This window comes from Chaetodon trifascialis, chromosome 9, assembly GCF_039877785.1.
Source record: "Chaetodon trifascialis isolate fChaTrf1 chromosome 9, fChaTrf1.hap1, whole genome shotgun sequence".
In the NCBI taxonomy this organism is placed as follows: Eukaryota; Metazoa; Chordata; class Actinopteri; order Chaetodontiformes; family Chaetodontidae; genus Chaetodon; species Chaetodon trifascialis.
In genome coordinates, this window is record NC_092064.1 from 2,141,697 (window position 1) to 2,162,748 (window position 21,052).

Below are 21,052 nucleotides of genomic sequence, written 5' to 3' on the forward strand. Positions count from 1 at the left end.
ACCTTTCTGCTAATCAGAAAGCCTAGCCTTCGTATATACAAAAATTACCATTGTTAATGTTCTAATACAAAAAGATTTATAAAAGTTTTTTCTTGCATGTGTTTGTCACAACTAACATGTCCTCTGAACTAAATGGTTTGTACAAAGATATACATTCATTTGCCTTCACATCTGCCAAATTCATCAAACAAACTTCACAGAAAATACAAAATAAAAATTATCTTCCAAATCATTATTTGGCCAAATAAAGGGTTTGTTTTTCACATTAGGTTGGAGTCAAATTTAAAAATTAAACCACATGGTTAAATGTCACTGATACATTTACATGATCTTAAGTGAAATAAAGACCTCAAGTCATGTTTCAAGGTTGTTCCTTAAGTAGAACATGGTAACTCAATTACACAATCATTAGATGTAAATAAAAAGCTAATCACAGCTAAATATAGCTTGGCTGTCAGACATGTGGGGCCCTCGGCAATCTGAACTGATGAAGGCTACCTTCACAAAACTATTCCATCACACAGCACGTCTAGAGGAGGAAGCATTAACGTGTGGAAAAGTCTTGCAAAGTATTTCAGGCACACTTGTTTACGGCCACTGGAGAAGGACAAATGACACAACACACTTCCTTTCGCCCTAATTTTTTTTTTTTTTTTTTTTTTTTTTTAGTGTTTTGTTTTGTTTTGATAAAAAGTCACTAGCCTTCTAATAACTGCTGTTGAATTCAAAACTACACTGGACAAGCTCAGTCATCCACATGCAACATTGGGAAAAAAAAAAAAAAAAAAAATGAATGAATAAACTTCCAAGATCATAATGCCATTCCACATTAGAGCACTTCCTTTGGTGGACAGAGTTGGCATGCATACAATGAAATTATTGGCCCAAAACACCTGGGCTGCAAAAATGCAGATGTGGCCAAATGAACTGTATAACAAACACCAATCATTGTCTCATTCCAAATAATGGAAATGCCCCTCTAAGTACCACTCTTCTGTAGTGTGCACAACCTACAGTTTGCTGTGAAGTGCTTCAGAGTTCCTGCACTGAAAAAAGGCCTTTATCTGCAAAAAGGCTTCACATCTACAACTAATTCACTTGTGTTCCCCAAGACACACACAGCTTGGAAACTGTGGGACAGTATCCAAGTCTGGTGCAGGAACTGTTAAGGCTGAGATCACAAAAGAGATTTGCTCATGTTTGCCCCTTTGTCCAAATACTCTCCAAAGTCACAATTAGCACACGTCTCCAACCTATTCAGAGGAATTCTGGACCTTGTGCTTTCTGTAAATCTGTTCTGAATGTGTATAGGTTGATAGTCTCAATTTCAGCCATACAACAGCCCTCACAAGTGGACTCTGGGTAGAGCTTCTAGAAAACAATTCTTTTTCATTATGATTTTCCTCCCCGTTCTTTACTAATGGGAGATGTGGTTATGTGCATTTTTTATTACACATGAAATAGCTTAAAATTAAAGCATCAGTATGCTTCAAAGGAAGTGACAGACAATCAAACAATCACACCCACTTTTCACAGTGATGGGCCAGGTGTGTGGAGGTGTGAAAGGCAGGGTACTTGTCTCTCAAAGCACTCTTCTTTCATGCATCACACAACTACTTCTGTCACTTTTCATGTGAACAATGAAGTGCAACACCATGAATGCCTTTGACGACTGTGTCTGAACATGTGGGCTGCTATCCCCATTACTATGATTAATGGCATGGTCACCACAAAGACATGCAAAACACAGACTTTTTCATGAGATTGGGCTGTGGACCAAAGTCAAGAGCAGCGATGATGGCATGCTTTGCACCACACCTTGCAGTATGGCTTTTCACAACAGGTAGAAACACTTGTCTTAGACATGGTCATATGATATGTCATACAGCCTTCTTTGCAAGAAGTATACTGAGACATTTGGACTCATTGACAGCGCCACCCCCCCCCCCCCACACACACACACACACACACACAAAAAAAAGCAGAGATGCCTGTTAACAACTGCCACATATACAATGACAGACCAAGACCATTAGCATTTCAATGATGAACATGACCAGGAAAACATCAGCACCCACAGTTGGAGGTAGATGGTCCTTTCTACTGATACTACATTCAACATCATCTCAGCTGAATAAGACTGACAGGCAACTGTGGTGGTCTATTCACCATTTCACCTCAGAGATCCTCTGACCATTGCTGTTTTCTCATTCAAAGTATCTGGTACTCTGTGGGTATACACAAGGGATGACCTTCATCTGCTCTAGTGTTATGGTCGTCCCTGGCATCATGGTGTCTATCTTCAGAAGCCTATTTATGTCAGCTGAATGCACAATGAATCCCTTTAATTGTTTGTGAAACACCACAATAAAACTATACAACTGGAATCAGGATCCATTAGACATATCAGGCCTGATCGAGAGCCAGGATCAAACTTTATACCAGTCAGCACAACTGGCAAGAATGCAACACATATTGTGTACTGGTATTTGTCTTAGTACACAGCTAACACCACAGGTGACATTTGCAACAGTCTGACTCACCCAATATCTCTTCATTTTACATAGTAAGCGCCCTTGCCAATTTTTTAATGAGGAAGTCTTGCATTCTGGCCTGGTCATTGTTCACCTCTTTGGTTGCCACTCAAAAAGAGTTGAACTGTTAAAAATCTTGATGGTCCTCAAACCAACACACCCATTCTTAGTAATGATTCACACAGAAAGCATGTATGCAACAACATGCATGGACAGAGGGAGAGGTGTGTAGTTTTAACTTGTAGGGGCAAGGTCACAATTTACTTCTCATTGGGTGCACAAGGCTGCAAATTGTCAACCCTCGTATTGCTTAGCAACATCACTTATGCTGCTCCAACCCTCTGACATGTTGCTCTTTTGGGTACACCTGAGCTTTGAACAGAAAAATAAAGCCTCCTTTGTGATCACAGCCTCAATTTTCCAGTAAAGATAAACTGTCAGGACTAAAAAAAATAAATTAAAAAAACAGCAATAACAATAACAACACTGTCAGCTATGCAAGTGAGGCCTAAAGAGAAAATGTATCTTAAAAAGGGATAAGGCTGGAGTTATTGTCTCTTTATAGTAATTTATAATTACTACAACCAAATCCTGCTGACAGATATGATCTGTGCAATTGTAGCCTGATATTGCAGACACTGTGCCATAGAACTGCATTGTTTTCAAAAAACAAATACAAACAAGGGCCATATCGCTGCACTGGGCGACACATTTTGTGAGAATAACATAAGTAGTGCTGATTCTGGAAGAATTCTGTCCGATTGTTTAAATCTGTTTGGAGCAGATGACAAGCACTGACAACCAGCTACTTTGACAATCAGAGGAGAATAAACAACACTGAAGCAGCATGTCAACCAATTCAGTTGCATGGCTCCTTGATGTGTGAAGTTCTTGGACGACAATAGCACTGTATTGGCAGCATAAGCTACATCAAGCCACACTTGCTAGTAGGCTAAATTCTTGGTTTAGCCTTTTATGCACCAGCCTCATCCTTTAATTAGTCTCTGTTATTTTTCTGTCCTCTCCTGGATGGACGGCCACATCAGAGGTGATATAGTCCTTGCATTACAAGCCTGTGGTAATTAGAGAGAGGTTCACTCTCCCACAGGTAAAAGGCAATAAAATTAGTGTTTCATATTTACAAAGAAATGGTCAGTGTGTAAATTGAACATGATGTTAAAAGACTATTCTCAGTAACCTTCCTGAGTTTGACTGACAGTGATGGGATCCAATACCTGCTTAAGTAAACAACCTAACCAACTGAACATACCACAAAAGTTAACTTTGGGACTGCTTTTGAGTGCAGAGTGTAATGAGCCACTGACTGGCTCTCTGGACCTCTACAGTTAAAAAGCCCTCAGTAATCAAAATTTAAAATCATTTGACCTTTGATAATACTGCCATTTTAAGGGCAAAACCTAAGGGACATGCTTTAAGTACGAGACAGTTCCTGTTTCTTGTACCTTCAACTGCCATGTGTAATATAAATACTTACAAAAATTCCCAAACAGATGTCACAGATAAATTAGTGTGCAGAGTATTCTGCAGTGATGAGTGACTGGTTTTCGGCTGTTTTAAAAAACACACAAGTGGGGAGTTGATGGTTGATCTAAACAGCCTCTGAACAATCAGTGAAATCCACAATATCAATCACCCTCCCCCAAGATGGAAGCTTTGTTTGCAATTAAAATTTAACTATCAAACACTGTTAAGTCCACTAAAAGAACAATAGAAAAAAGACCAAGAAACTAAATTTGCCTTAAGAGGAAGCATTTAAGAACTACTCCAGCAATATACTTCCATTTAAGGAGTAGTTGAACAATGCCTTAGGTATAGTAAGGTATCACGCATCACCAATGGTTGAAGTCAGGTGCCTCAGTAAGGAAATCATTTTCAACTGGGCACCTTTAGAAGACCTACACTGTCCTTCAGTGGCTAAACAGGCATTTATCAATGTGGCAAAGGGCTCTAAATGGGTTTGCTTTTCCACAGCATGTGTTCCTGCCAACACTGATGCAATGAGTCGACTCACCCTCAGCTACCTGTCATAGTGAAATAAACTATTCAAGTTTGAAAAAGGGGTAAGCAAGGGGATAAATACAAACACAAAATGGGTGAACATGTAGCCTCTGATATTGTAGTAACTGCCCAATAATTTTAAACAGCATCAAAGTGGAAGAAAATGCTATTTTGGTTTGAAAGTGTAATGAACCCAGTTAATGTGATGAACTTCCAGTACTGCAAGCATTTAACAGTAATATACACATAATCAAGAATTAAACTGATGCATTAAGTAGACTTATTGCAATAATATAACGGGTATTGGGAAAGACGCAACATTTCAATGTAACTGGGTAAATGCCAGTACATGTTGGCTTCCAGGGAAAAATGAGTCAGTGAGATCAAAGAGGACCGTTCCAGAGGTGGCAACACAATGGAGTGATGTGGCTGAAGGTACCAATTTCATTACTCTGGGTTTCAAAAGGAGAATGTGTCCCATAATGGTCCCAATGCTGTTTAAGGGGGTTTCTCCTTATCTTTTAAAATATAGCTTTCAGGGAGAAACACTTTACTTACAAAATCTTTGGTATATAAAAGGGTCATTATTTACACAGTATCTGCACAACATATCACCCTTCGAACATACACCCTCCACTACATCATAGGTTACTTCACATTAGCAAAGACGCTACGTTTTCAGCAGCTTGTGACATCATTCAGGTAATTTGGGCAGTCAAGAGGTAAGAAATTAGTTTATCCAATAGAGAAAGTTAATTCCTGACATTGGAGATAGTTTGACAAAATAATCTGAATGTTAGGAACTTGTTTTCAGAGCTTTCAGCGGTGTGTCACGGTCTTGCAGATGGACACTGGAGGTCAATCACACGTGTCCCCAAAGACCATCTTTGAAAACAGTGATTACGATCCCCTGCCCTCCATTTGATCACGTTATCACATGACAGAACCTTACATGCAATGACAGCTCAAGAACAACTGAGAAAGCCTCATCCACAGATGAAGACTGTGAAATGCAGTTGATAGCAATTGGAAAAAATAGTAAATGACATCAAGTTGTGACTTTTTGTCACACCAAATCTGTTCCTTTTTAAAGACTGACTTGGCCTTCAGTAACCCAACTGAGCAGGTATGAGTTGGTCAGTGTGACCAACCAGCTATGAGTAACACCACCGACTAGGCTTGTGCGATATGACAATATATAATTCAAGGTATAATAGTGTTATTGGTCAGAAATTTTGCTATATCCTTTACACTGATCTCCCCCTTTTGGTGTATTCAGCCAGTGTGGGCAACCTTGCAAATCCATGAGCAGGACTGCAGGATTGCAGCATTCGCATCAATGTGATGAAGCACTTTGATTTTAGATACACTTTGAATTCAATGGGTTTGCCAAAAAAGTTTCTCTATTAAATTTCTAGAAATTTCCTATATTACACTAAAATATTTATCAAAAACACATACTATGATAACAGTTTATCCATGTTACCCATCCTTACAATAGAACAGTCTTTTGACCAATTCTCCTGTGAAGGGCAGCAAACTTCATGATGTGCAGACCAACAATCTACAATGGCTCTACAGCGACTGTAGGCCAAACAATTCATTCTATCATAATAAAGGGTATTTGAATTATTTTTCTTTTCTACATTTCTATCATCAGTTACTATCTCTGTGGTTGTTTTAAGTTAGTTATCACCTTTTTAAGTTTAATACACTATCAACCGATTTAAAGGACCATTATACTAACATTTGACAGGGCTATGCATTATTAGGCAGTTAAAACATTATCGGCTCACACATGGACTAAAGAAAGCTCTACCAAGGAGGGGAGGAAGGCAGGACTTGGGATAGAAAAGGCATGCTCTCCATGGGCCTCATGGCAATGTTGAGTGGCCCAGTGATATTCATGGGCATGGGAGTGGTGATAGCCACTGGGTGGGCGATATTCATGTGTGCTGTTGTAGGGATGTTGACAGAGGCCAAGTTCACAGGTCCAGTGATGGTGACAGGGTGCTGCAGGTTGACCGGTGATGTGATGTTGACCGTGCTGGTGGCGATGTTCATCTGAGCAGCGATGGTGACAGGATTGCTGGCATTGCCACTGCGGTTCACAGTTGAGGTGATGGCTGCTGAGTTAGTGACTGGTGTTGTAGTGGCTGAGTTGTTGTGCACATTATTGCCATCTGTTTTAAAAAAACAGATTAGTGTAAATTTAGGACTGGTAAACCTTTTAGAAATATACTGCCTCTCCAAAACAGGGAAAGAAACAGCCCTCTATGCTCCCTGGCTGTTTAGCTGGGTCACTGAAAGTGTCAATACATCATTAATACATTATGTCAACTGTGGTAATATTGTTGAAGAAACCTACCTTTGTGAGAGTTGTCAATTAGGACTTGGAAGGAGTTTTTTAAAATCTCTCCTACCGTCAACTCACCTGAGGGGTAAATTCAAAAAGCAGGATCAATAGACTAACCAGCTAACTGTCCATTTTTTTTTTCATTCAAAACTTTCATTGTAAACAGTAACACATTATGTAGGACATCTTAAGCTCTGTGAGGCTGGATGCACACTACACTGCAGGACTGCCTATTTAACCATCCCAGATGAGTTCAGGGCCAGCATATCACAGAGTCATTTGGAGCTCACATGGTAGGAGAAGTTCAGCTGGCTGCTCGGCCATTCTGGCCCGCACTCACCTGGGATATCAAACATGTTTGCTATAACAACAGGTAGTTCTGAAGAGTAGATGGTTGAATAGGCTGCATTATCAATCTGGTTTAAGTCAAGACAGAAATGAAATTAGGTAATACAAGATGACCTCTGATGAAAGGCAAGGTAGTGTGCATCTAGCTTTAGTGTTTTGGTCCAGAGTGTGGTTAGTTTAAATGATCTACTGATCCTGCTTTATGAAATTTAACCTTACATTAGCAAATCTCTATATATTCAAAACAGAAGAACCTTAATTACACCAGCCCACCGAGATGAAATGCTTCTGTATTTGAGCAACATGGTACATGAAGAAAAACTGGCCACTTATGTTTTGCAGAGGCTGTGATTGAGTATTTTGGGGTTTCTGCTACTAGCTACTGGATTACCTTTTCGTGGCCCTGAGTGGTTCCACTGCCAGTCACTTATGCCTATTCAGAAATACAGACACATATTGGGTTACAAGAGCATAGGGCAGCAGTGCTATCATCTGGGAGTCAGATTCAACAGTTCGCATGGTCAAGTTGTGTGTATGTGGCATGGGAATGGGCTGTTACGACATTTTATGATGTGCTTCACAGCTTCTATTGGGGTAAGGAAATAAAAACTATGCTTCTTTTCAGCTATCACTGAAACCAAAATCAAAATAACACACCAAACACATATCTTTATCACTTTATCAAGGAATTCGGAACATAAAAAATGTAAATTTTGTAAAGTTGTTTTAACTCTATAATGCAGCAGAAGTCATGAACAGATTCTAACTGACATACTCCTTGTTTCCGTATGAAGCAGAACATCATTGATTTTTTGTAGAGGTCACCATTGTCACTTCAAAAGGAATGCTATGCCACAAACAAAAAATGAAATAGGTCACCAATATTACTTTGTTCACCTTAGAATTGTTCATAACATTTGATACATCTCCCCTTCTAATGAGTGCTCGAGGGATTTAGCGTCACACTTCTATGAATTTGAAGAATACAGAAAGGACAGAATTTTTTTAAAAATGGTCATAATGGAAGCAGCAAAGACTAAAATTTGTAGTCTAGTCTAGTATGGGGCAAACTCAAAAATTGCTGGATCATACAGTTAATGCTACTTCTGAACATGATTTTTGGTTTTCTGCCTGGTAAAAACACACATCTTTCAAAATCCATACCTCTAGTCTCCAAGCCCATGGTGACTTAACAAAGCTCTTTTAGAGCCACGGATAACATTATAGACTTGTTCTCACAGGCTGCACTCAAGTAACTACAGCTTAGTGTATTATAATATGAATTGGAAAGCTATACTTTTCAAGAGTTTGATTTTACTCTCACACTTCTGTTAATTGGGGCCATTTTATTCATTTAATTGTTTTACGATACGGACAGGTCTAGAAAGAAAATTGTGCATCAGAAATCTAGCAAAGATGAGGTACTCTGTTGTGGATGGTTAAAGACACATTAAAAAACACAAGGAAATAACAAGTAGCTAATTTAAACAATTCAAATATTTAGAGAGAGTAAGCCAGAAATGAGCAGAGTACATTGGGGATTAAGGTTCAATATTGGGAATTTGTTTTGAAGTATCGTAAGTGATCTAATGGTCAGAACACCATTAATTTTTAGTTTTTTGAGTGACACGTCAGTTAAACTGTTTGTGTTAAATGATTTAAAATGCTCACTAGCAGGGAACTTGCAAATCAGTTCAAGGAGAGTTAAATAAGGCAGTGTTCAGTCAGGCTTCAGCCATGTGTGCAATAGCATTGATTGTAGTTATACAAGAACATTTACTTTATATTTACTGTCAATATTGACAAGTCACGTCTGTTAAACTGTGAAATATTATTATTATCATCATCATCACCATAATCAGCATCATCAGTCGACTGACTGAGTGAAAAAAAAAACCCAGCTATAGTGGTAAAAAAAAAAAAAAAAGTCGACATATGCGTCTGATTAAACAATCTTCAATAACTTACGGTCATGAATTAAGTCCTAAATAATATGCAACTGGAATTGCTCATCATGCCCGTAACAGTTTCAAACGATCAAGACTGCAGTTCCACTCTGCCAACACACAAGTTTCAAGATAAAAGTATCTATCCCTCATTTCAACTTGAAAGGAGGTGATGGCACAAAGTTCAGTTAGGGCACTGACTGGAGGAATTACTGACTTTTGAAGCAGCCACTGAGGAAGTGGTATTGTGTAGTTCGGTTCACTGCACATTAAATCACTGCTGAATAAGTGGGGCATTGATTGAAAACCCAGATCAGTATCATGACAAATTATGTATCCAATAAGTTCTGACATGTGACCTACCTTTATTAGTACATGGATTGCTGAAGCTGGCCTGGCCATGCGTCTTGAGGTGACTTGTGATGTAGGCAGCACTCAGCATTTTGCCACAGATGTTGCAGGTCACTTTGCCTTCATGTCTAATCATGTGGGAGCGCAGACGGTCTTTGGTAGCAAAGGCAGAAGTACAGGCCTGGGACAGAGAATCAGTGAATATGGTGTTTCTTTCTCTCTTTCTCTCTCAACATCTGAGGAACCTGACCATGTGACTGGGATTCTTACAATCAAGAAAAAGACAAACTGAAGCTCTTTGCAAAGGTTAAAAAAAAAATCACTGTGTTCTGATACAAACAAAGGTTCAAGAGGAAAGACTATAGTGGTTGTACCAAAATGAACAGATGGGTGGGCAATACTTTTCAAGCTCACACTGTATTGTTAGTAGTCACATTTTGCGACCATTTTTTGACACAGCGCTGCTAAATCTTATGACTTGGAACACATGCACGACTTGCAAATACACCCCCATTTAAAAAACAAACAAAAAAACCCATTCCACTTTCAATCATCTGACCCACGTCTTCAACAGAGTACAGAGCAAAGGGGTAAACACTACAGTTTTAACACTAACAGTTTAAACTTGGCTATCATTTGATGGTCTTTATAATATTTAGTTTTAGAAGGTGCTGCAGTTACCCTTTAAAAAGTTATGGAAAATGACTCTCTTAAAGCATTAGTTCACTTTGTGACTTTTCCCTTTAAAATAAAAAAGCACACTATTTTTTTCTGCAAGCTGTCTATTTATTACCAAAGCATTAATCAGAAATACAGTTAAAATTGAAAAAATACAAATGTGTTGTGCTGCATGTTGACTATGGGGGTACTCCAAAATTTTGTGCTAGCTTAAAATTTTTGGTCAGGACCACCAGTACTATCTGTCGAAAAATTTAGTCTGGTGCCCTACATTTGTAAGACCTTCACCAATGCCTGTCCAAGTGGTAACTTCAGTGTGCCAGCTAATGTTGTCTGATCTACTCAACTCAACTTTATTTATATAGCACTTTAAAAACAACCACAGCTGAAACAAAGCGCTGTACATAAATAAATAAATATAAAACAGGAATAAACACTAAAATAATTGTTTTATTGTTTTTAAAAACAATAAAACAATAAGTAAAAGCAAATCATAAAATGCTAAAACAAGAGCAGTCTCATGTGGGGTTGAAAGCCAAGGAATAAAAGTGGGTTTTAAGACGAGTTTTAAAAAATGGACAGTGACGGGGCTTGTCTAATGTGTAACGGTAGCTCGTCCCATAATTTAGGAGCCGCCACAGAGAAAGCTCTGTCCCCTCTGAGCTTCCGTTTTGATCTCAGTACCTCCAGGTGAAGCAGATCAGCTGACCTGAGGCACCGAGCAGGAGTGTAGAGGTGAAGGAGCTCAGAGAGGTAAGGCGGGGCGAGACCATTTAAAGATTTAAAAACAAATAAAAGAATCTTAAAATGGACCCTAAAGTGCACAGGCAGCCAGTGGAGGGAGGCCAGGAATGGAGTTATGTGCCCCCTCTTACGCACTGCAGTTAAGAGGCAAGCGGCTTCATTTTGCTCCAGCTGGAGGCGTGCGAGGGAGGACTGGCTGACTCCAAAATAAAGTGTATTACAGTAATCCAGCCGAGATGTGATAAAGGCATGGATTACTGTTTCAAAGAGCTGTTGTGCAAGGAAAGGCTTCACCTTTGCCAGCTGCCTAATCTGGAAAAACCTGGACTTCACTACAGCACTAATTTGCTGATCGAATTTAAAATCACTGTCCATCTTAAAACCCAAGTTTGAGACTGTTGGCTTTACATAGCCTGCCAAAGGGCCCAAGTCAACAGGAGGGGGTTCACAAGGGCCACTGGGGCCAAACACCATCACTTCTGATCTAGCCATAAGAGTTCTCAATGATGTTGATCATCATGTATCAATAATGACACAAGTCTAAGCTTTGTCTCCTTTCTGCATTTTGCTTTCAAGACTGCTCTGAGTCATGACTCTTACCGTTACTTGGCACTTAAAGGGCCTCTCTGAGGAATGGACATGTTTGACATGACAGCTTAGATGATCAGGTCTGCAGGGTGACATGAAGACAAGAAAGAAAATGGAAATCTTTCAGCTTTGGCTGTAGCATCATTTCATTCAATAACATATTACAACTGTGTTTAATCAAGACACAATTCCACGATTTGGCTGACAGTAATAACACATTAAGCAGTTTTTCTCATCTGTCTACTTCAGAATAGAGATGCTGGGACCAGTGTATGTGTCTTAGATCAAAAATATTGACTAGATTCTTGAATCTTGTATTTTGAACATTGCTTGTTAACATGCCTCCTGTACTCCACATATAAAACAATTGAGTTTTGTCAACAATCAGTTTGTTTGTGGTTAATAGCCAATTAAAACTACCACAAAATTCATCACTGAATGACACAAAAATAGCTACAATTTTCATTGCAATTTTACAGCGAATTGTGTCATTTCAAATTACAAAAAGTAGTTTCATCTTTGCAAGGGAGGACCCCCCAATGCCATGCTACCGAGAGAACAGAGCAATCGGTATTCCTTCCAGCAGATTTGAGTCATGTCAATGTCAGGAGTCACATTCTCTAATTAAAATTACAATTGTGTCTTATCAATAATTTAAGCTTAATAGCTTCAATCAGGACCTTCAGTATTTGGATCAAAGAGCTCATGAAAAGTAAGTTAGTAAGTCAGTAGGCTAAAGCTATTACTGCCCTGTGCTAACTTCACACTGAATCATCACCTACATAAATAATGAGTGGATTGTACTCGGACTGGAATCTGGGCCAAAATAACTAATAAATCAACAAATACTCTGCCCCTAAGGAGGTGATGTCCACAAACCTTGAGAAGCCCTTCCCACAGACAGAGCAGATGTAAGGCTTGTGAACTCCGCCATCATGGGAGCGGACATGGTATGTCATGCGATCCTTCCTCTTGAACCTCTGCTGGCAGATGGGACACTCAAACGGTTTCTCATCAGAGTGTGACAGCTTGTGGCGATTGAGGTGGTACACATCTCTGAAGGCCTTACCACACATGTCGCAGCCATGATTCTTTTTCACTGGTTTGGGGGGCTTCTTAGGAATGCTAGGCTGCTGTTGGTGTTGCATTGGGGTCATGATGCTAGTGCCTGTGGATGTTGATGTGGTGGCTGTAGTCAGGATACCAGCTACAGTAGTAATGTATGAAGGGTTTCCACTATTCTCACGTGGTACAGTGGATATTAGTGGCACCATGGTTGGGGCTGTTTGTGTCTTCTTAGGTCGTGAAACCATCTTAATGCCAGTGTGGCAAGACTCGTGCCGCCGCAGGTGGTAGCTGTCTCGGAAAGCTTTGTTGCAGTAGCCACAGATGAAGGGCGTCTTTGATTTAGGTTCCTTTTTGACCACAGCTACTGGAGGCCCTCCACCGCCACCCCCACCAGTCCCACTAGCCACATTGTCTTTCAGAAGTTCTGCGGCACTAACAGGGGGTTTCTGATCCAGGGGAATGGGCAGCACTGGTTTCTGATCAGGTGGCTCTGTTCCAGAATTGAGCAAAGGCAGGAGGCTATTCCCTGCTACTTGGTGCTGGTGATGCAGAGCTTCATTGGCCTGCTGTAATGAGAAAGACAGAGCCATGTAAAATGATTTTAATACAGATCCTCAAAACACATGAAACAAAGGACCAATAAGAAGTGTTTGTGTGCAAAATATGAAAATAAAAATAAAAATCAGGACAGCAGACATACATTTTAAATATTGTGGTTTCCACAGACTCCACAGATATATACAAAACACAATATAACACGTTACAAAATAATAAGGGAAACCATGCAATGAAAGATGTGATGCAGTTTGTGTTCTTATGTCAACTCTCTCTCCCACTCAAACAGGAAAATATATCCCTTGTTTTTAACATCAGGTCTTGTGGGAAGAAGATCTCTCGCGTGGAGTGGTCAATATTCCAGTTTCGTCACAGTCACCTGTGTCACATTCTGCCACGACATGGATTTTGCAATATTGTCATTACTATTATAAAAGTTTTAACATGTTAAAAATAACATGCTATGCTGTGGCTGCAACAACATGCAGATAGATGGTTATGCACATACACAAAGAACTGGAGTTACATCCAGTAGTACTATTTTTGTTGTATCGCCAACTCCAATACACAAGGATGTGGAAGGTAACATTTCAAACAATGCATGACAATCCCTATATTGTTCGCTGCAAGAACCCACACAAAAGTCTTCATCTACTCCCACCATCAGAGGAAGTGAAGAACCAGTGGATTAACATGATGGAAATGTCCCCAAAACGACTGGGAAACTCTCAGACTGTATTTTACTTTGGACTGCTTTGAGGGCCAATACAAAAGGATTTGTTTCAAAACTGTAGCTCGAGGATTAGGGCTGGGCGATGAAACGATAGCGATATATCTTGCGATAGACACGTCATCAATATCAATAAAAAATCCATCCATCCATTTTCTATGCCGCTTATCCCTTTCAAGGTCGCGGGGGGGCCTGAGCCTATCTCAGCTGTCAACGGGCGGGAGGCGGGGTACACCCTGGACCGTCACCAGCCGATCGCAGGGCAACAAATACAGACATACAACCATTCACACTCACACTCACACCTAGGGGCAATTTAGAGTCACCAATCAGCCTAATGAGCATGTTTTTGGTCTGTGGGAGGAAGCCGGAGTGCCTGGAGAGAACCCACGCATGCACAGGAAGAACATGCAAACTTCACACAGAAAGGCCCGACCCGGGAATCGAACCTGCAACCTTCTTGCTGTGAGGCACGCGCACTACCTGCTGCGCCACCGTGCAGCCCTCAATAAAAAATGCGTCCGATAAAATATTCGATAATAACACACGCTAACACGCCAATCATGTAACATTATCAAGTTCGGTTGCGCCATCTCATTGTCTCGTGTTTGATGCTTCGCAAGGACTGAGATGCAAAATAGAAAGCGCTGCAGCGAGCGAAGAAATTGTCAATAAAACAGGGAAAGTCAGCTCGCCAGTATGGCAGTTTTTTGGATTTTATAAGTCGGACCGTAGTCAGACCAATGTGGTCTGTAATCTATGCAAGACTGTCCTCCCCACCAAGACCGGTAATACGACAAACTTGTTTAACCACCTTAGCCGCGCTCACTCTTTGGAGAGCAGCCGTATTCGCCAACGTCCACCAACTGCAGCACCACCGCACAAGCAGCTGACCACCATGCAGAGGTATCTGCTTCAGTGCCTGATGACAAATCATCTAATCTAAAAGGCACGAAGACATAACGGAGGCAGCGGCATATCATACAGCTAAAGACATGCTTCCGCTGAGCACTGTGGAGAAGCCAGGTTATAAACATCTCTTACACATGCTTTTTTTTTTTTTTTTTTGTAAACACACTTGCAATAAAAATATAATTGAATAGTTTGTGTATGTTTAGAGTAAGAAGAGTGACTTAAGTTGTTCATATGTCTAGGCTGGTTTTATAGTTCAGTCAATCTAACTATACTGTCTATCATGTTTGTTTGTTTGTTACAGATGTCAAGTCCACCTCAGTTTCTGCTATGTTTACAAAACACTGCACATATCTGAAAACATTCTATTCAGCAGAAGGTGAATCAGCTTGTGAACTTCCTGCACTAAACCTGCAGAAAAAAAGTTCTCAGGTTTCTCTCAGTTTACATTTTTACACTTTTATTTACATTTATTATTTGAGTGTTTTCCATGGTTGTGTTGACATTTCCTTTCCTTTCTGTCTTGATAGCTGAGGGGATTATAATCAGAGGAAGCTTCAATTTAAAATAAAAATGTTTAAATTGAATGTATTTTTCTCCTGGTCCTTATTTTAAATAGGTCATAAAAAATATCAATAATTATTGATATCGACCAATATAAAACATTTATATCGAAATAGAGTTTTCAGCCATATCGCCCAGCCCTATCGAGGATGGATCAATACCAACTTCATAATAATAACCTGTAAGTTTCACCTATTTTATGTTGCTGTACTGTTTATGCTGCTGGTTACTCTTGAATTTGGTGTGAACTAATGTGGCTAGTAGCATCTTTTAACCGTATATCCACATTTCATACTGCAACACAAGCTCAGCTGCTTTGTTCTTGCAGGAAAACCCCCTCTACTGCATGTGGCATTGGTCTGTTTCTGTTGCTGCCATATGTAAATGTACTTGACAGACTTGTGTACTTATATAACAAACTTTGGTTTTTCAGCAAAATAAACGCTGTCAGGATGCCTAATCTTATCCCTTGTCTAACTCTGGCAGGCTACTCTTTCCATATGAATGTAGGCCTATACCTTATTTTCATTTCCATTAAGAATAAACCAAATTTTTCTCTTAAAATATGTTCCTTACATTGTTAACAGAATGAAAAGGTCATACCTAATATGGAGGCTGCCCTGCAGAAGATCAGTTTGATGAAAATATAGTGCAGTGTTGTGTTACTTCAAATTAACTGATATTCAATAAAAATTTGAACAGTGTCTTACTGAATTGTTGAATTTTTACTCATCCAATACCATAAGACATTCTTACTGATGACTAAGTGTGCCTAAATCTTGAAACACAGGATCATAAAAATTGAAATAGAAAACAAGGAATTTGGGGGAAAAGGAAAATGGGATTTGGAAAGAAATTAAAAACAATTTCATGGGGCCTTATGTGTATCTGTTTTGTTGGGGAAGGTCAGGGGCATACTAATAAATCTAACCTGGCAAAGGGGATGGATGAACCTAAACCTAACAGATATACCTAATAAACCAGTAAACACAACAAATACATTCTGACACCTTCTTCGTTTGAATAAATAGGAAATTAATACACCTTCTTCTTTTGAATAAATAGGACATTCATAATTGAATAAATAGGAAAATTAATACTTGTACTTGAAGTCTTAAGCTTTCTGCAATAACTCCAAACTGCAATTATATTTGGGAAGGATGGCGAAGCAGGTGCACTACAGAGGGATTCATAAAATTACAAAATGCATCTGAAAGTCTGGAAGCCTAAATTTAAGAAAAATGATGTAGACTATACAGAATTGAAAAATGTGCCACTCAAATAAAGCAAATAAATAAAGCAATGGCAGGCACAGCAGCAGGAAAAAAAACTGCATGGAGGACATCTTAAGTCTGCAGCTGCTTGCAGGCATTGTCCGATTGGTCATGGCAGATCCTCAATGGGACAGGATGAACATACGGTGGGCGCTTGTATGAATACTTTGGCCAGGGAGAAAGCAGAGATTGTAACCAGCAACTTTATAACAGGTCAGCACAAAGATATGGTGATTGAGATTACCTTGCTCTTTTCTGTAATCACCATTGAGCTAGGTTTAAGACCTGACCCATGGCTGCTTTTCAGGTTCTGCCAAGCATCCCAACCCAGTCAGCTGGGAGTCTGAGGGGGCCAGGATCACAAGTGCTGCTTTTTTCCCCCCACTGTTTTCTTTTATGGATGACACAAATCCAGGCACTGATGCCCCTTTTTTTTTTGGGGGGGGGGGGGGGGGGGGGTACTCCTCAGCTGCTGGTCCTACTCAGTGCCCACACTATTGCCACATTTCCACTAGCGCGGCTCGACTCGACTCGTCTCTACTCTGCTCTGGCGAAGTTCCAAGCAAGTAGAAGCGATACTATATGTGTGGAGAGTGTCGTCACTGGTCTGTGACGTCCAACACCGGAAAAACAATCCCGTCCCCTCCATTGTAACGCCGGGCAACAGCAACCGCTCACTTTATTCTTTATTCTCACTCGAGGGAAATGGCCGCTCATAAAATATCACCGTGATCCGTGGTTTCTTCTCTTGCTTTGTGTGTGACAAAAAGCCACAAACCGAAATTCAACATCGCCTCGATGTCCTCCATTGTTTGTCGGCTCTGTTTGCGTCACGTACAAATTGACGTCATGGCAGTTTCGTGCAGCCGTGGTATGACAACCCTGCCTACGCTGAGGAAGAGAGAGCATTTGTACATTACAATTGAAGTACTCAATTGTAATGGAAACTCAACCAAACCAAGTAGAGTAGAGTAGAACCGAGTCGAGTAGACTGGAACTGTGTACTGGAAATGCGCCATATGTGTAAAAGCTAGGTGGAGAGGGGAGCTGGGGGCCATCACAGGTTGTCTACTTGCTTGTATATCTGCCACCCTGTAGCTGCACACAGGCTAGAATCATTACTGCAATTAGTATTTCTCCTAGCATATGTGTATGCAAGTCAAAGACAGCCAAATGCTCTCTCTTTCTCAGCAAGAACAAGGACAGCAGCCTGCTGTTCTATCACACTGCTCTGATGACTTTGATAGGAATCTGTTGTGAAGGGTGAGGTCCCTTCCAAAATAAACAGTACTGAAAATGAATTAGAAGCATGAAAATTAACAAGAAATGGTACAAATAAAACTAATCCAGTCATTGTTTTTTCACTGCATGGAAGGGTATGGATTCAACATGACTAACCATGGTTCCATTTGATCGAATTAGCACACATCTGTCTCTGATTGATGCCACAATATACTGTCTTTTAGTTATCTCTATACAAACCTCTGCTTACAACAGTTGCAATAAAAAACAAAGACAATAGTTTAATTTGCTGAGCATTACTTGTCTTAATTTGATTTTTTTTCCGCTGCCTTGAAAAATACTGTTTAGCTATTAATTGTGCTGCCAAAGATGTTTGTTACAACAACTCTACAAAAACACCTTGTTAATTGCAATATGGCAAACTACAACAAAAAACATGAAATAAAGTGGACAGGCCCAAGAGCACCATAGCCAGACAGCAAAATCAACCCTTTCAAACCCTTGCATAACAATGCCTAGAGAACAATAACAAATAAAGTTCTTTGGAAAGCTGCCTCACTACATGCTTCATCACATAAGGTGAAGCAAGTGGACCCTAAATAGTGAGGCTGCCTCATAGTCTCCATGTCCCCTACACACCAACTCTAGTATTGTGGCCATGTCTGCCATTAAACCAACTAAAATCATATGTAAGTCACGAATATAAGTGACATATACTAAACATTAAGTGCTTCTCCTCTGTAGTAGTGGAGCAAAGTAGCAGGCTACACATACGGTGAGCCTTACTATGCAAGTATGACAAATAGCACGGTAACTGTATCATGAAGTCAACCACTGTTTGTGAACATAACATTTCAATTTCAGATAGCCAAAAAAAATAGTTCAAGAAACACTTTCAGAGGGTTGTCACATTTTGGTATTTGAATGTAGAAAATTAAACTCCTGGCAAAGTTTTTCATAGTTTCCTAAAATCAAACAACCCTTTATAGCCTCACTGTACAGCATCTCCTTAGCAACAGCAGCTCTGATTGGGCACACTACAGATGTGATCAGCCTTACAAAAAGACAGTGAACCGTGGGACAATTATGAACCTCTGGTTTTACTCTCTGTACAGTAGATTCTGGTGCAGTTTTGTGTTTATCTCTATAGTAATGAAACACAGCAAACCCTGTAGCACTGCTACCCTCTCCATAGCCAACACTGATGAGGCTCATGGGGGACTGTATGAGGAATCACACTGATGGATTTATCAGGAACAAAATTGAAAAATGTAAAACCAATAATATAATATAACCCAGTGATATCAAGAAAACCCATGTTTTTTGTGTTAATATTCTCCTGGCCAAAACAAATTGAAATGACTCTAAAAAGCAATTGTGGAAATACTGGGTATATCTACTTCTCACACTTGTAACTCTTTAAAAGAATTTCATTCCTCAAAACACAACTTTCAGGGAGCAGGAGACATAACTCTTACAATTACGATGTTTATGTCTACTAGGGGACTGTAACGTAGTTCTTACACACTGTAAGTGTATTATAATCTGTAGCAGCAAAACTGTCGAATTTGGTTAGTACTTGCCAAAAAACATTTAATAAGTGACATTCCCTTCTCAGTCGAAACATGGATTGTTTGAAGTCTTCGAATAAACTCTGCGTATAGTTTACTTTATTTACTACTTGGAACCCATTTATTTTCATAGAGCCACGTCTGGTGGAGTAACTCACTCAGCGTTATTTGCACAGCTATGGTGATGAAGGGCCTTAAACGTAACATTTAACCGAACGTTGGTTACTTGGTGTACAGGATGTGTGCCAAGCTAATGAGAGCCTTAGCACAACATGAGAAAGTTCTTAAACAAGTTAAACATACTATATTATGTTTTGTTTAAGCTTTTTTCCCAAACAAAAGGCCACAATACACGTTACACATATTACACAAGTTAACATACATGCTGTCTGACGTATAGATACTTTGGTATCGGGTCAATAGTGAGTGAAAGTTTACATAAATTATTTTCTTCTTTGCGATCCGTGACTCCAGATCTGTGATGGAAAGGGAAAGGTTTGAGTCTTGAGTGTGGTTTAATCGCTGCTCTCCGCGTGCTATGTAGCCTTCTATTTACAGTGTTAGCGTCAGCTAACTTCTTGCCAGCGGACTGATGTGTGCGTTAACGTTATTAAAAGCAGTACAATTGCCTTGCTTCAACAACAGTTTGGAACGCAATAAAAACTCCCAATCAATTATTGTTATCTGTTATGTTACTGTACCGAGAAATGCCATGGTGCAGACAAGATAAATACCCTGGCTAGCTAACCCGTTTCCCAATTAGCTTCGTTTACCTACATGCAATAGCAATAGCTCGACCTACCAGCTAATTTGCTAACGCGCGCGCACCAAGAGCAATAGCGACAGACATTAGCTTCGCGGTGATTGTGAGCAAACTGAGACAAACCTCACACTATGGTATGATACAGAGGTCGGGTAATTTAACCAACATCAAGGAGGCGGCTTTGGAGACTCTCTGAGTCTCTGTAGACCAGACACAGTCGGAGGTCTCAGGTTCGATAAAGCTGGTTAGCAGTTTGCTACAGCAAACCACACAGCCGAGCTGGCTAGCAGGCTAACGCTAACACCTTTGTTTTGCTCAGCTAACTCTAATTCAAACAGTGATACAAAAACACTGTAACAACATTTACTCCGTTTCGAAATCGTGTCCGTAGTTTCTCAGACTACTATAGTACAGTTGCACTTACTTGGAATAAAAACGTACTCCAGCTCGGTTCCATTGCAACACTTGGCAACACAAGCTAAAATCTGCAGGAAACCTACAAGGAATCTACAACAAAGCAGCTAAACATGGCCGCTACAACTTCCTGTAACCCTCAGGGCTGAACCAAGCCCAGTGGACTTTTTAGGACGTTTACAAGAAATCCGATTTCAGATACTCCCCTCTTCAATGGGACACTGCTGTCAGACAAAAAATATAATGTTGTACTATAAAAACGAAGTGCTCTTTCTACATAGGTAAATTTATTGAGTGACATAAGCATGCTCCATAAAAATAATTACACAAAATAATTACAAAACTATGGTAATCAGGTGATCACTGTTTCAAGAAATATCTTAAAAGATTAAGCA

The 21,052-nt window shown here is 39.9% G+C and overlaps 1 protein-coding gene across 3 annotated transcripts; it reads right to left on the reverse strand.

Moving 5' to 3' along the window:
• Positions 1-3,498: 3,498 nt before the first annotated feature.
• Positions 3,499-20,798, reverse strand: LOC139336270 (vascular endothelial zinc finger 1-like). 3 transcript variants are annotated; one of them, XM_070970307.1, is made up of 7 exons: positions 20,668-20,765; positions 12,444-13,198; positions 11,577-11,646; positions 9,567-9,735; positions 7,649-7,690; positions 6,922-6,987; positions 3,499-6,736 (listed from the first exon to the last, which is right to left on the reverse strand). In XM_070970307.1, the coding sequence occupies exons 1-7, from the start codon at positions 20,698-20,700 to the stop codon at positions 6,369-6,371; spliced, it is 1,503 nt and encodes a 500-aa protein (XP_070826408.1). In that variant the 5' UTR covers positions 20,701-20,765; the 3' UTR covers positions 3,499-6,368. The 3 variants fall into 3 exon arrangements, with proteins under 3 accessions (XP_070826408.1, XP_070826409.1, XP_070826412.1); XM_070970308.1 differs by lacking the exon at positions 6,922-6,987 and having other exon boundaries at positions 20,668-20,785; XM_070970311.1 differs by lacking the exons at positions 6,922-6,987; positions 7,649-7,690 and having other exon boundaries at positions 20,668-20,798.
• Positions 20,799-21,052: the final 254 nt, after the last annotated feature.